Raw genomic sequence first — 15,683 nt, 5'->3', positions numbered from 1 at the left:
GCCTTTTGCTGTTGTTACCGCTGGTTGCAGTGATTAAATAATCTTCCCTGCTTGTAGTGATTAATTAAAATAATCACCTTCCCTGCTGGTTGCAGTGATTATGGTAATTAAAATAATCACCTTCCCTGCTGGTTGCAGTGATTACGGTAATTAAAATAATCACCTTCCCCGCTGGTTGCAGTGATTCATTAACATGATCACCTTCCCCGCTGGTTGCAGTTATTAATAAAATATAATCACCTTCCCCGTTGGGCTGGAGCAGCTTGCAGCAGATGCCTCACCAATGATCTCCCACATGTTCTTCTTCTGAAGAACGTCTCCTGCTTTAACGTCCTGAGAATGAGTATGAAGAACAGACCTCAAACATCTGATATTGAAACAAAAGCTCGACTGTTCATACAAAGCTCCAGCAGAAGTTGGGTTCTACACCAGGGGGCAGTGTAAACACTGCCCTTCTATAAATACTTGAGACACTTATACCTACATTACGCTGACTGCTCGATTCAGGTAACATTTATAAATACATTTAAATACATTTATATATTTGCACAAAAGGAGGAAGGAGGAGAAAGTGTAAAGTATCATCTATTTTACCTTGGGAGGGAAAAATAGGGAAGCAGATGAAAGAAGTATAGAATAGAAACTGGAAGTACACAGAAAAGACAAAAAAAACTTAGTTTTTTTCTTGCGGCGCAAATAAATGCCACAGATTGCCACATATGTATTTTCAGTGGTCTCTGTGATACACATAACCTTGAAAGTACACATTGTTCATCGGAGTCGCCAGGAGGAGGGTTTTTAAGAGATTTTCAGTTATACATTATGTGTATGGCTTTTTGTTAAGAAACAATAACATACATGCGCGTGTGTGTGCGTGTAGATATGTATGTATGTATATAAGATGTACACAGAATGTATATCTCTATGCTTCCAATAAAAAATTTATCACAAAAAAAGAAAGTACACATTGTTCACAAGCATATAATGCACTACTGAGAAATGGCACAGACAATGCACAATGAAATAAATGAACTGTGGTTAGAAGACTAGTCCACTTACAGATGGTTTGCCAGACATGTTTCTGTTGGCAACCTCTGGACTCCCCTTCACCCACTGAGTGATCAGGCCAGCCACGCCCACCTTTAGACCATCAGTTTCCTAAACACATATATTAGAACACAGAATAATAATTAAGAAACAAGGAAAGCAAATATAGAAATTAAATTTCAAACTGATTGAATTTGAGTGATTACACTGATGGGTTATTGCAGGAGAACAGTTTCAAAGCAAATAATCAAAACCCTGCCAAGTCTTGCAAGTCTTCAGATCTTTCAGATGACTGTAACTTTACTTGTGACCCAGAACTGAATGTTTGGTCTTCAGCATCAAGTACTGTGAACCATTTAAATGTAGTATTTTCATGCCAGTTATAAAATACTGCACATATCCTATTCATTCAAAAACTTTGGTAGATTTTTTTCTACAAGTTATTCAAAAATGATTTTGCAGAGTTCGTAGAGCTGTTGCTTCTTCTTGCCATATTTGTGCGCTCAGAGAAGTGTTGAGAAATAGCACATTTAGCTCTAACTGTGACACATTGACAGCATAAAAGGGCAAACATATCTGCAATCACATTTGTGAAAAGAAAGTTTTAACTTAAAGTGTGATGGCATTACAGTATATGTGTGTGATGGCATTACAGCATATGAGTGTGATGGCATTACAGCATATGAGTGTGATCACGTTACAGCATATGAGTGTGATGGCATTACAGTATATGAGTGTGATGGCATTACAGCATATGAGTGTGATGGCATTATAGCATATGAGTGTGATGACGTTACAGCATATGAGTGTGATGGCGTTACAGCATATGAGTGTGATGGCGTTACAGCATATGAGTGTGATGGCGTTACAGTATATGAGTGTGATGGCGTTACAGTATATGTATGTGATGGCATTACAGCATATGAGTGTGATGGCATTATAGCATATGAGTGTGATGGCGTTACAGCATATGAGTGTGATGGCGTTACAGCATATGAGTGTGATGGTGTTACAGCATATGAGTGTGATGGCGTTACAGCATATGGGTGTGATGGCATTACAGCATATGAGTCACAACACCCGGGCCAGTGGCCTTAGCGCCTCCTTCCTCCTGGCCAAGAAGCACTGCTGTTGTTGGAGGAAAGTGCCTGTCAATAATCTCCAATGTAATGACATAATTTTGGATAGACTATAATTTTTCTCTTCCTGTTCTGCCAGCTTGTCTTTTACTTTATCACTGATCCTCTCCTGTATTCGGTGGCATCCTGAATGTGTGGTGTGGTTGTGCTCAGACCTTGGTGGGCGAACATTTGGCTGTGCTCTGACTCCATGCTTCTCCCGCCTCAAACAGGCTCTTTTTGGCAGCCACAGGTTCAGGAACGCTGGGCATGTCCACTGACACTGACTTTACTGCCCTTGGTTCTTTTGAGGAGCTCTGTAGAATATAATGGAAATCCAGTCCAATTATGTGGATAGTTCTTTAGGCGGCATTATAGTCTCATTTTGACTTAGCCCCCTCCCCCACCCCAACAAAACAATCAAGTGGCGTGCTATGGCACACACTGACGAAAAAGTCTGTCACTTGACATGCAAATACAAACTAAACATTCGCAAAGGACTTGACTAGACAGGTGATGGCAAAGTGTTTCGTAAAAAAATTTTTAAATGCTGGGTGCTGATTTGTAATTAACTGTTAATTAACTGTTAATTAACTGTGACACTGGTCCTGGCATCAAAATGGAACTGGTATGCCAGAGTGTCTGTATAATCATCATTAAGTAGTTCCCCAGTGGCTGTATTGCCAATACAGGTTCTTCCTGCTGAGCACTACTGATCTAAGATCAGATCTCTTCAGGACTGTGCTGACTTTTGTCAGTGCTTCCCAAGAGCCACAGTGAGTGTGTCTAATGATTAGAGGACGAGGACTCACCTCCACTGCATGAGCGTACTGCTCTAGTTTGTCATCAATCTTGGCCAGGAGCACCGGTGGCTGAGTCTTCTTGAAACTGTTGCTGTTTCCAAAACAAAGGCACTCAGTCACAAAATTGAAAGATTCCACCGAAAAGGTGAGATAATAAATAGAAGAATCTGGCCCAGATAAGGGAAAGAGAGATTCTTTTGTCTAGTGAAATATGGAGATTCTACTGTTGCCCTTACTAGAGGTCCATTTTATGAAATGACAACAGCCTAATAACAAAATATCTTGTATGTGTGTGTGTTCACACATGTACCCATGTGTTTCCAAGACCTTGGAGCCTGAACATTTTCTGTTGTGCAAGACTACATCGAGTTTGTAAAATCCTAACATTTGGCACAGAAAAAGTGACCATTAACATCTGGTCGTAAACTCTGAACTTATTTATAGGTAAGTCACTTCATATGTGTAAAATATTAAATCAGTGAGTATAAGGGAAACATGTGTTAGTCATTAGTGATAGGGGGGTGATTAACTAGCTTCTTTGCAGATGATGCAATACTTTCCTATGACAAATGCAGTCTATAAACCTTAACTCAGAGCTGTCTTAATGAAAGCCGAGACAGCCATAGTGAGTGATGTCATTCTTCCAGCTGAGAAGTTGTGTTCTGTTAAGTGTATATTATTTCAGGCACCTTTTGCTGTGATAGTGTTTCAACCAGTCACAGTCTGACAAACAAATACTACCGACACTACTGACATCGGCCACATGCTCAGACCTGTTGCCTGTTCTGATGTCATCAATGAAAGGCTTCGGCCAATCACGTCCTGAGAAACAGCTGATATAGATGACACATATGGTGAGCCACAGGCCAGTAGCGTTTCATCACTCACTGCTTAACTCTGCCTCGACCTCCCCTCTGGGTTTTCTCATAGGTCACATTTTCACCCCAGTGCTTAATAACCCTGGGCCTTAAACCTGTACATGGTTGAGAGATGTGCATGCCCAGGCTGAGAAGTCACTGCTCGAGGCCGTCTGCTCTGGGTCTACGGCAATAGCTCACACGCCACCAAGGGAAAGGCACACACACTCCACATCTGGACCAAGTTAGCCTGCTCATAAGTCACGACTGACAAAGGTGAAAAGTAACAGCTATACTGAGGTGACCTGAGCCACCTATGTCAGTGTTTACTTAAAGACACCAGCCATTTGGCTGGAATTCCTTAAGTTTAGGGCTAAATAGACATGCTATTTATAGACATGCTCAGGCACCAGGAGCCATCAGCAGCGTGTGAATATGCTGGTTGTCTGTGCTTCATGGAGACTGGTGAAATAACCTCACCTTTTCTTTAAGGAGCGATTCAAGGACTCTGTTCTCTCTGTGATCTAGAAAAAACAAGCCAAGAAACGTGAGGTTAAAACACTTAAACTGTGGTGTTTTGAGGACAGTCATTACACATAGCCAAGAGTGTTCCATTACCATATCAGACTCTAATGCTGTGGTTTTCTTGTAATAGGAAGTAACTTAATCACACAGAAGACACTTGGTAGCCGTCCTAAATGGGAAGCTCACTATCTTGGCCAGCCCTTTTTAATCTATTCATGAACTGTTCCAATACTAATCCCACGTAATGCCATCTTCTCTCTGACTAAAGGAACATGTCAGCTGTGAGCAGGTGAAAAGTTGAGCTCGTAAGTGTATGAATTTTGTGGCTGAGTGGAAAACGATCCAGACCCCAGAAGGTTCTTTCCCTGTTCCTACATATTAAAGCGTGCAAGTACAGTGCATGCTCAGTGGCTCTGATTTCAACCCCACAAAAGGATCTCTTGTGCGGCTGCCATGCCGGCTGGGTTTTTGACCCCCCACTCACCGAGCACGTACTTTCAGCTGTCAATCTCTCCTCATGCTCTGTCTGAAATTACACATGCAAGCAGAAGGAAGCTCAGGAGCAGATAGAAGGCCTCCGAAACACCAGCAAACCACCACCAGAGTCAAGAGTGGTTCAAACCACCAGAGTCAAGAGCACTTCAAATCACCACAGTCAAGACTTCTCATATATATAAGTATTATCTGGGTTTAAGAGTGGATAATGCAGTTGAATATGAAAAGCTTTTTGGAGAGAAATATAGAAATCACAGTACATTTGAAATTGTGGAGTTGGTGATATTCATGATGCACTAGGGCATTGATAAATAAACCCACAACCAAACACATACAAATCAAGTCTGATATTAAATGAATAAGATTAAGCTGTTTGCAGGTAGTGGAATATTTTGTGCTGGTAAAAGTAAAGAATCTGCAGGAAAATATCACATAGATTTAAGTGAACTATGATTTATGCTGGTGACATCAGGTCATATTGTGACACAGAAAACAGAAATTAAACAAGAATACTGTGAGAGTCAACAACTGTGGACATCAGTTCAGCTGTGCATAAAGGCATAAAAGAGTTTCTCATGCCACAGTTGCCACAGGTCCGTATCCTTCATGTTACATATATAGATGCATGTTACGTGTATCCACTAAAATGTGAAAAGCAGAGCAAACTATATAAACACACACACACACACACACACCACTCCACTGGCACACACACATGCAACTTACACGTTTTTAAATGGAACATATCATCTGGAAAAACAACCCAGGTAATAATGCAATTTTGAAATGCGATTAAATGATAAAACATTTCAGTTCACAATAAAATCAGAACAGTTATTTCTGTAATGGCATTACTATTACCAGTTAATTACAATGATCTGGAGGACATTCTAACTAATGCATTGATTTACTATAGTTTAAAAGGGCAGGGAATAAAAGGCAATATCGTTTACCTTGAAGGAACTCTTTGGACTGAGAGGGTTAAGAGGGTCATCCCCATCTGGACTGGACATGGTCAGAGTCTTCAGTCTCCTATCTGCAGCTTCCATCCTTCTCCTCTCGATGTCTTCCTTCATCTGCTTCCTTTCCTCCTGCCATTCAACAACCACACTTCAAGGGTCTGATTCCTTTAGGAGTTTTATTTAACTCACTGAGAATGACGAGGTACCTCCTCCTTAGCCAGCCTGTGCTGCTCCTCCTCTTCCCTCCTGCGCTCCTCTTCCTCACGGAGCCTCCGCCGCTCATCCCTCCTCCTCTTCAGGTCCTCCAGCTCAACTTCGGCCTCAGCCTGCCGCTGACGGAGCTGCTCCAGCTCATGGCTCTCTTTCTCCTGATGGCTACGACGGATCTTCTCCAGACGCTGCTCCGTCTCCAGACTGACCTCCACCTGCTCCTTTGGCTCTGGGGCCGGACACACACTCTTGCTGGAAGGAAATGTGAGGAAGAGGAGTCTTGATTTCAGTCGCAGCAGGCTATGGTGGAAGTTCATTAGCAAGAATTCATGCCTGACTACATGACACACTAAGTACATTTACTACAAACTACTGAATAAACTACTGAGATGGTTTCATTCAGAAAGGAGCTGCCCACAAGGTCCCATGAAAGCTGAACCTGGACTGCGTTTTACTTTGATGTTCTGTGCAGAGAGAGTACAAGGCTGTTCTAGAAAATAACACATTTTAAGTACAATTTACCTTGTTGTCCCCCTGGTTTTGAATAGCTGTGATGTCACTTCCTCACCAGCGGTTTCCTTGTTGTTGGCACTGGGCATTTTATCTTGATGCAAGACGACTTTGGATGTATATGAGACCCTAACTTCTTTTCTCTTTTCCAGCACCTATAAATGTTAGGCATTTCTCTGTTAGATATACAAATCTAAAACTCTGTGGTTTAGAAAACCAAAAATGTTCAGCTTTTACCTTATCGTTGAGGTTTGGTTTAGGTTCGTCTTCTTGTGTCTTGTTAACCCTTATTGCCTCTGCCTTCAGTTCCTCAATCTCTCTGTCCCTAAGGTGGTTTACCCTCTTCCCAAACTCCATCCTTTTCTCACTGCTCTTTCTCCCTGGTTTGTGCTCCTCCACTGTGGCTGATTCCTTATCTTGCCAAGTTGTTGCAGTGGAGGTGATCTTCTCCCCTCTTCTGATGGCTCCATTCATGGCTCTTTCTCCCTGTATGTCCTCCTCTCTGGGGCTGTTCTCGCCCTGTCTGGTACGAGGGCCCTTCTCTGGGGCTCTGTGGGTCCAGTCACTGAAGCCTTCATCTTCATCCAACACACCGGGGCTGCTGGGTTTCAGATTCCTCTCGTAGCTGTGCACACATGGACCAAATACCAAGCCTCACTTATACGCATTGGTTTCAGATGTATTGCGCAATTTTTTTGATCATGGGCAATTTTTAGATGAAGTGAAAGAAGTGAAAGTATTATTTTGCAGGTGTTAGAAAAACTCCTAAATTTCACAGAGAGGAATCATGTTCTGTAATCCAAAGCCAGCAATGTGCAAATTATGCAACAACATTGTTGGTGCCAGAGACCATTGTGCCTTCAAGACCCAAACTAATGTGGCATGAATACATCTTGCAATTATTAGACTGTGATGAGAAAAGTGAGAATGAGAGGCAGAGGGGTGACAATGAGAACGACAGAGTGAAGACACTGTAGAATGGATCAAAGACTAAATCACAGCAGAGCAAATGAAAACATAATGGAAAGCAGAGACAGTGGGCTGTGAGTTGATGGGTAGTGGGGGTGGATTGGGGAGTGAGCTGCTGTGTTTACAGCCAGAACAAGAGGATGGCCGGGACTGCTGTCCTATATAATCACCTCCTAAGAAATGTGGGCAAGTTAACATCTAGTGAAGCATGACTAGATTCCGTCAGAGAAAACAACATATGGAGGCCACACACCTGGCCATACCAATATGCAGGGATAAAACTATGTGCTAAAGTGCTTTAGTTCATCTATTAACACCATCATTCAACTTAAAACGCGATCTGAGGAAGCAGATGTCTGAGGCATGTTGGAGTTTTGGGGGAGGTTTTCTTTTTGTTCTACTTCTTGCTATTTTGCCACAGGCAACCAGATATAGCGCCTACAGTGAAACAGGCAACACCTGATAATATGATAGAAACAGTGGAGACCACCATCAAAGCAATTCCAAATACAGGTTATTGGCTGTTGATACATGGTATAAAGCATGGAGATCACACACTCGCAAGCAAAGACCACTCTCATGATCAAAATCTTAAGATCCTTCAGAGCAACAGACTGCAAAGAGTTACACAGCATGAGAAAGCTCAGGTTCATAATGAAAGCATTTGAAGACGATTGTATGCCAGCATGTGGTGACCTAATAATCCAGACAAGCACTGTCAAGGCTTAAAAAGATATTATATATAACCTTGAAAATGCTCATGAGCTAGTCAAGAAGAAAAGGCTTTACTAGACATCTACCATTTTAGTCGAGACACTATTAGGCCTTTTCTTGTGTGTGTCTTTGTGTGCTTCATACACCCTGCATGAGGCCAGGACTCAGCAAGATGTCATTAATGGGAGACCATGACACATGGTATTTTAAATGGGTCCTCTGAAAAATTATGGGGGGAAAAAGTCCTCAAATGAAAATGGACATCATCAGTTCACGAGCTGAAGGGAACGCAGAGCAAATTCCAGGACAACGTCCAGTGTATTCACATCCAGACAAGGATAAGGAAATATATGCAATATCAGACTATATAATATAATTGGCTAAATATTTGAAAGTTGGTTAATTCCTAATGAAACACAATGTGGCAATATAACCATATTAGAGTCGGTTAAAAGTGCCCTGGACAGAGGTAGGATGTCCCACCGACTGATTCTTGTATGCTCAGAAATTACTCAAATGCTCATAGCCCAGACTCTTCTATGCTTAAAACATAATTACAGAGTGCTCTTAAACAAGTTGTCCTCCACTCTAAACAGTTTGACTCACTGGTCTGAGAAAGATCCATCTCTCTCCACAAGAGGTGTGGACTAGACAGCCTATGATTAAGTCTCTCTGTCACGGAGCAGGGGAAGCTGTGTTTAAGGCCTAATTCTTTACTGCTTAGGTAATAACAAAATGGCAGCTGTGCCTCCACACAGCAAGAGAAAAACAGTGACACAAAGAGAGGGAGGGAGAGCAAAAGAGAGAGCGTAGATTGCTCCCTCATGAGAGAAAAAAAAAACACAATAAATTGAACTCTCCACATTCATGTATCATAGAGAGGCAGCAGTGAAGCTTACAGGCTTTCCTCGGTCGGCCCTGCGCTGTCTTGCGGGGACCCGGCAGAGCCGCTGAGGCTGTGTTCCTTCCGGAGCGCCTCCCGAGCCCGGCGCCGGCGCTCCCTCTCGATCTCCTCCGCATCCTCGATGCTGCGCTGAGCTGTCACTCTGCAGGGGAGGCCACAGAACAAACACTCAGTGTTACACTCGATGACAACCTTTCTGTTCGTAACCACGGAGGAGCCATTGTTCTCACACAGTCGGGATGAGAAACAACTCTCAGGTCCACAGCAGCGCTGCTCCCTGTGATTCACTCATCCACGGCCTCACTGCAGTGTTCTATAAACAAAGGTTCGTTAAGCCCGGAGGACCAGACAGCAAGCCAAAAGAACATCTGCCTCAAGGTCCAACAACAGCAGTGACTGAGAGATGATCTCCACACATATGCATACTAGAGACATTGATGCAACTCTGTGTTTCTTAGCTAGTAAACACACACACACACACACACACACACACACACACACACACACACACACACACGCATGCACGCACGCATGCACGCACACACACACACAAACACATCCATGCTCAGCACCTCATGCTTGGGCGTGTGTAAGCATGTGTGTGTACATACATTGTGGTTGCACTGGAGTGAAATGTGTTTACACTAATCCAAAAGGCCTTGTGTATTTCACCATAATGTTGATTCTATGAACACTTCTCCACATTTTGAGAGAGAAGCCACATTTGCTACGTTTAAAAGTCACCAGTTACTTGTCAAAACAGACTTAAATGAGGGTTATTCTAGTCAGTGTTGAATCAATACTTGGGGGCTTGTCAATAGCTTCCATCTGGGTAAGTGTCATATTACAATAAATACTAATCTGGCTTCTGGATCAATTAAGGGCACACCCAGGTCACTAATGGTCCCTAACACATACCAGACCTGCTTAGCACCAGTGTTACGGCTTGCTCCAGTGAGTTTATGATTTGCCTTAAGAACACATATTACAGGAGAGACCCACATGGTTTTCCCGATGATCACAAGCGGGGAAATCCACTGCATTCCCGCTAGTTTGAAGTATAGAGATGTGCATTCTTGCCCACGTTTCTTCTTTGTTTTACACTCTCTCAGTTCTGCGCCTTGTCTGACCAAGCCAGATCTCGTCCTCGGGCGCTCTCACAGGAAGAGAACGTAGCAGGGGAAGTGAGGGGCAGGGGTGAAAGGTCACGGGCCAGCTGGAGCAGTGCATCAGTACCTCCATCTCTTCTAACTGTTTCCTACTGCAACTGCTTCCTTACTTCCAACTGCTTGTCCTTCATCTTTCGTTCTTAGTTTTATTTATTTTTATTTTTTTTTACTGCAGTCACATTTGAGTCACAACTGAGAAACGTCTGATCAGATTTAGGTTAGTGCATAAATTCAGCAATTAATTTCAGGACTGAAAGAGTTTGCTGCCCTTTAAAGGAGATTTGCTTCAAAGGTTCATTGAAACAGAAAAGACATGGAGTGAGATCAACTGTTTTAACTAACGAGTTTTCTGGACTCATTATTTAAACCTCTTAAATCAGTACGGTGGAATTATTTCATTCCCAAGCCAACTCTGACGTCAACGACAGGGATGAGGTCACTGATTTGGCTGTGATATGTCTAACAGCCACAGTCTCACAAATAGATCTTTTCTTTCATTCATGCCTGAACAGAGTCTGTCTCAATTTCATCAAACCGAAGCCATCTTTTGTCCTCGGAGTCATTACAGATCACACGCTCAGCCTGTACAGTCACAAGACTGATCACTACTTAATCTTCATCACGTAGTTTTAACACCTGATGGGGGAGACGAGGAATCTGGTTTGCGTTTGACGTGTATCACCTTTCCCGACACTAGTGACTCTGCTGCCTTACCATAAAGCGTCTAAGGCCAGAGGCGTACGGAATGGGGGGGCTGCACATTCACTCTCAGTCAGGCGGTGCTTTGGGATTTTGTGCTTTGCTAATTCACTGCAGAGCAAGCATGAACATGTAGTGGGAGACAGTTAGTCAATGGCTGCAAAGCCAGATTGGTCAGTCTTATTTGTGTCAGTCAGTGGGCTGCAGAAAATCTAGCAGATCAATCTACCAGCCATTTCCCTGTGAGTGTGTGTGTGTCATCACCGTGAATTTCTGAAATAACTAAACAAAGTCTTTGTATGGAATACTTTCATAAACTGTCCTGCTTGACAACTAGAACTATAATGATGGGCAAAAGATTTATTGCTTATGTGGCCTGAGCGGTTAAAAATGTGCAATGATGTTTTGAGAGTCGTCAGTCTCCTACAACTGATGTCCAGAGCAGTCACAAAACCACAATGGACCACAGAGCTATACTGTAGTAGTGACAGTGCCTGAAGGTATTTAAATACTGCTGTCATAGTCAGAGCAGCTTTGTCCAAGTCCAGTAAGCTACCACTTTCAGATAAGAAATGTAACAAACAATATGAAAGATCTGTCAGCTAAAAAGAAGACAGGAGATTTTGAACTTTTCTAAAACTTTTTTCTAAAACGTGGAAACGTTTCTTTGATTTATTGTTTAACATAATGTGGAAGGCAATCCCGTTAAAAGTATACTGCAATAACATTTCTAAGGGTCTAAAGTTCAGATTTTATATTTGTCCACAGGGAATAGAGGAGATAATTATTATTATTAGCATTCAGGTTACCTGAAAATCCATGTGTTGCATAGCAACAGGTAACAATTACAAGAAACACATGGGGGACTTCTCTTAAAAAATAAAAACAAAACATTTGCTATTCAAGCAGCTTTGAGATGTGATAACATCAGCAGGCCTACGTTAAAAACGGGTAGCAAAACAGAGTATTTTATGCAAATTAAACCTGTTTACTCCTGGCTTCTAGAAGAACAGCTGTGCTGCTTCGATCCTATAGTAGTTTTTTTTTTCTCTTTCGTCCCAGGAAATAAAGGACACACACCCTGTTTTGAAAATGTCTTAATGCCTTCTTTCTCTTTGACTTTTGTTTTTTGGGACAAAAAAAAAGAAAGAAAGAAAAATACTCCCCTTTCTGAAAGTTGACTGAAGAATTCTGACTTTCTCTGTTCCTACACGCAAGGCCATTTGAGGTTTACAGCATGGAGCATTTACGCAGCTGAGGTAAATGATGTCATTGCAGTGAGTCACATTTTGAGAGTGAAAGAGAGTTATTGACCCACACTGACTCAGTGTATCCCTGCTGACTGTGTGTAGCAGAGACTCAACAAACTGCCCTTATGAGCCATTCCGTGTAGCCAGAGAAGCTTGTGGAATTCAGAACACAGTTGTAAGCATACAGAACAGCCCCCTGCAATAACTCAGGATAATTATTGCATCTACAAGCTTGTAATTCAACCAGTGGAAAAAAAGACAGAGTATGTCTCCCTGCACATGGACAAATGGTTGCTTGCCAAAGATAGTTGAATCTTCCAAAACATGCATATCTGTCTTTGTTTACACATCCTCCACTTTGATGATAATGTAAATAGGTAAGGTCAAATAACTAGTGAGGGCTCTGTTCTTTGGACACCAGAAGACACCAGTCATCATGTTATGTCTCCGTGTCCAGACTAGGACAGAGGACAAGCCATGCACAACCCATTTTTTCTTGCCTGTAGTCTGGAGCCTGTTGGGGTGATTGGCTGGGTCTTTCTCACCAAAGCCTTGTACTGAGCCACCTTAAGATTTTAGTATTTGCATATTTAGTACATTATGTGGGGTTCTTTCGCAGGAACTCTACAAAACTCTTTTCAGGACAGGAAAACACATCAACTGGTGTGCAGAAATTTGCTAAATATAGCTCCAATCACCAATATGTGAATAAAGCCCTGTCCAGAGAAGTGTTTACCTTTCCCAGCTCCTGGTGCTCTGCACTCTTTAGAAAAACATGATGCCATCGGGATGGCAGAGAGTTTATTGGCCTTTTCAGTCACACAGCTAAGTCCACTTACCCCCCACATTCCTACTGGTCTTATCACAGTATCGTAAACAGACGGGAGGGCAGGCAGGTCATGGCTTTATACACAAAGAGATTTTATTTAATGAGCCTCTAAGCAGTAGGAGATACTCCAGACAGTCTACACACTAATCGTGAAGTTTGTCTCTCCATTAAAGAATGGAGAGCAGTGGAGACACCAAATGAGATGCACGTTGATCACAATTCTCACCTGCATGCTTTACGTCTGAGATCACTCTGGGGTCTAAGCTGAGAAGTGCCCTGGAACCAGACTGACTCAGTCCAGACCACTGGGATATATCACATGCCCCCTCTGGCAAATCCCAAAGCAGCTTATGGCTTGATGGTCCTTCAGTTTGCAGACGGTCTTTATCTGCCTTTCAACCCCAGTTTCACTCTGTTTGTTCCTTATCTGGTTTGTTTTATGGTTCACTTCCTAGGCTCCACTGCTGTGATGGTAATAAATGTGACAGAGACCACAAATTTTAAAACCGTTTAGAAGAGCTTTACTAATGGTTACAACTGTTTTCCTTTAAGTGAGAGGAATTCCTTCCTATGAGTATCCCAGAGGCAGAAACAATCAATCTCCCTATTAGTCAGTAGTACCAGCTGATAAGCTTACACCACGGCCAGATGCCCCTGCATTTATCCAGTACATTATCCCCAACACACTCATATCTATAGCAAGCCATGAGGGTGAAGACACATCAGAGTTGATATACTTAATTGTCTTATAAGATGTACTGATGATGGACCTCCATGCCAGTGTAACAGAGGATCCCCTCCACACTGCTCCCGTGTGAACTGCTGTCTTTCCTGTTTTCTTGTTTCTATTCTTAGGAAGAGAACAATGTGGAAGAAAAGGATTCTCAAAAAGCTTTGAAACGTAACGTCCACAAGCGCATACGGATCACCATTACTAATGCATCCGGTACATGTCTGAGCAACTCCTACAGAAATAAAACTAGATGAATACAAGTCATCTAAGTGCAAAGCCACCTTGACAAGAACTGAAAGAACTGTTTTTGCAGCTCTGAATAGCGCTGAATAATGAATCCATCCTAGTCTACAATGTAACCTGTGTGTAGATGTCCAAGGGCAATTGACAAAGCACACCGCAGCCTGCCTCCACCCATAAGAATACAGAATACTACCTCAAAACACTTTATTTATTTAACGTGCTGCAGCTTTGATTCACAGAGTTATTGATTTGTTCTCTGTAAATTATATTGGTTGTCGCTTAAATCTATGTTGGACATAGATAGAGCAAGGCACCTAACCCCAACTGCTATCCGGGCGCCGAGCGCCGGGCTGCCCACCGCTCTGGGCACGTGTGATCCACAGCCCCCTAGTAATCACTAGTGTGTGTGTGTGTGTGTTCTAACTGCACAGATGGGTTAAAAGCGGAGGACAAATTTCGATTGCGGTGTAAAAATCACAATTGACAAAATACGGCACATTTACATTTACATTTATGTATGGTGCTTGGATTACATCCTTTGACTTATGCCATTCTCTTCTAAAGAAAACTTAATGCATGCAACTAAACCATTGGTCATCAACTCTGGTAGAGTTATGCCATCCCACAGTTTAATAACACCTGTAGTCTACCACACCTGAGATGTTAGATAAGATTTCTTCCAAAGTTTCCAAAGTACAAAATTCACATTATTTTACAAAGGATATAAAATGAATGGGTCTTGCTGTACTCAGCATGATTTTGAAGACAACCTAAAAAAAAGCCTCTGGCAGTTCTGGCGAGTCAATTTTGAATTTGGATATGTCTCAGCACCCCAGAGGTCTTAGGGTCAGCTCTCCCAGGCTTTATTCAAGAATTCTTTGCACCTCCCCACCCAAAAAGACCCAAAAAAACATTGCAGCATCTCCTAACGAAACACTACACTCTCTCAACAACCCACCACAGATACTCAGAGATAAGCAAAAGACAAAGAGGAAGCAGAAGACAAGATGAAGAGTACATTGTGCTGTGGGGACAAAGTAAACACACTACTACTATGGAAGATATCATTGCTTTTTGTAGATGAGTGTCAGTTGACCATTTTCTTAAAACAAAAGATACCACTGTGTCCTCACAAAACAAGTACTTCAGGAAATGTGATGTAGTTGCGGTCAGCATATTACACACAGCTCATGATCCCCAGGTCACACTATATAGGCAGCACGCTGTGTCTCCACAACTCTGCTGAGTTTCTCTGTAAACATGAAGCCTCCCTGAAGGCTTACACGATACGGCATCCAAAGACTCCGCAGCTCACCTTAGGAGGTTCTGCAAGCCTTCCTTGCTGGAGTTTCGTCTCACGATTGCACTTGACATGTCTCGTTCCTCTGTCTCTTCTTTCTGACTGTTCCCGTCCGTACAACAGCGGTGTCTCTTCACTGGACTCGTATGGTCGAAACAGTAGCTCTTTGTGTTTGGCAGTGTTTTGGGTTCCTCTGTGTCTTGCTCAGGGTTGCAGAACTCCACACACGCCCAGCGCTCGTCCTGCTAGCAGCGAGGTGCTTCCTTTCAGGTCCTTCTCTCTGTGCTGCCTGGTGAAAATATCAAGCACGAGCCACTCAGCTCGCGCTCTTCTCTTGCAGACAGGA

The 15,683-nt window shown here is 42.6% G+C and overlaps 1 protein-coding gene across 2 annotated transcripts in view; it reads right to left on the bottom strand.

Moving 5' to 3' along the window:
- lsp1a (lymphocyte specific protein 1 a) overlaps positions 1–15,683 on the bottom strand; it is a 21,783-nt gene extending 6,100 nt beyond the window's left edge. The window contains exons 1-12 of one of the 2 annotated variants that reach the window (XM_077005644.1): positions 15,353–15,683; positions 9,110–9,256; positions 6,765–7,152; positions 6,540–6,682; positions 6,014–6,269; positions 5,799–5,936; positions 4,835–4,876; positions 4,306–4,349; positions 2,978–3,059; positions 2,342–2,482; positions 1,060–1,158; positions 241–333 (exon numbers count right to left, since the gene is read on the bottom strand). In XM_077005644.1, the coding sequence (XP_076861759.1) occupies positions 241–333; positions 1,060–1,158; positions 2,342–2,482; positions 2,978–3,059; positions 4,306–4,349; positions 4,835–4,876; positions 5,799–5,936; positions 6,014–6,269; positions 6,540–6,682; positions 6,765–7,152; positions 9,110–9,256; positions 15,353–15,411 (1,632 nt within the window). In that variant the 5' untranslated portion in view covers positions 15,412–15,683. The remainder of the gene's footprint in view (positions 1–240; positions 334–1,059; positions 1,159–2,341; positions 2,483–2,977; positions 3,060–4,305; positions 4,350–4,834; positions 4,877–5,798; positions 5,937–6,013; positions 6,270–6,539; positions 6,683–6,764; positions 7,153–9,109; positions 9,257–15,352) is intronic. The other variant, XM_077005645.1, reaches the window with a different exon arrangement.

Source organism: Brachyhypopomus gauderio, chromosome 5, assembly GCF_052324685.1.
Source record: "Brachyhypopomus gauderio isolate BG-103 chromosome 5, BGAUD_0.2, whole genome shotgun sequence".
NCBI lineage: Eukaryota > Metazoa > Chordata > Actinopteri > Gymnotiformes > Hypopomidae > Brachyhypopomus > Brachyhypopomus gauderio.
This window is presented reverse-complemented; position numbering and strand designations above follow the sequence as displayed.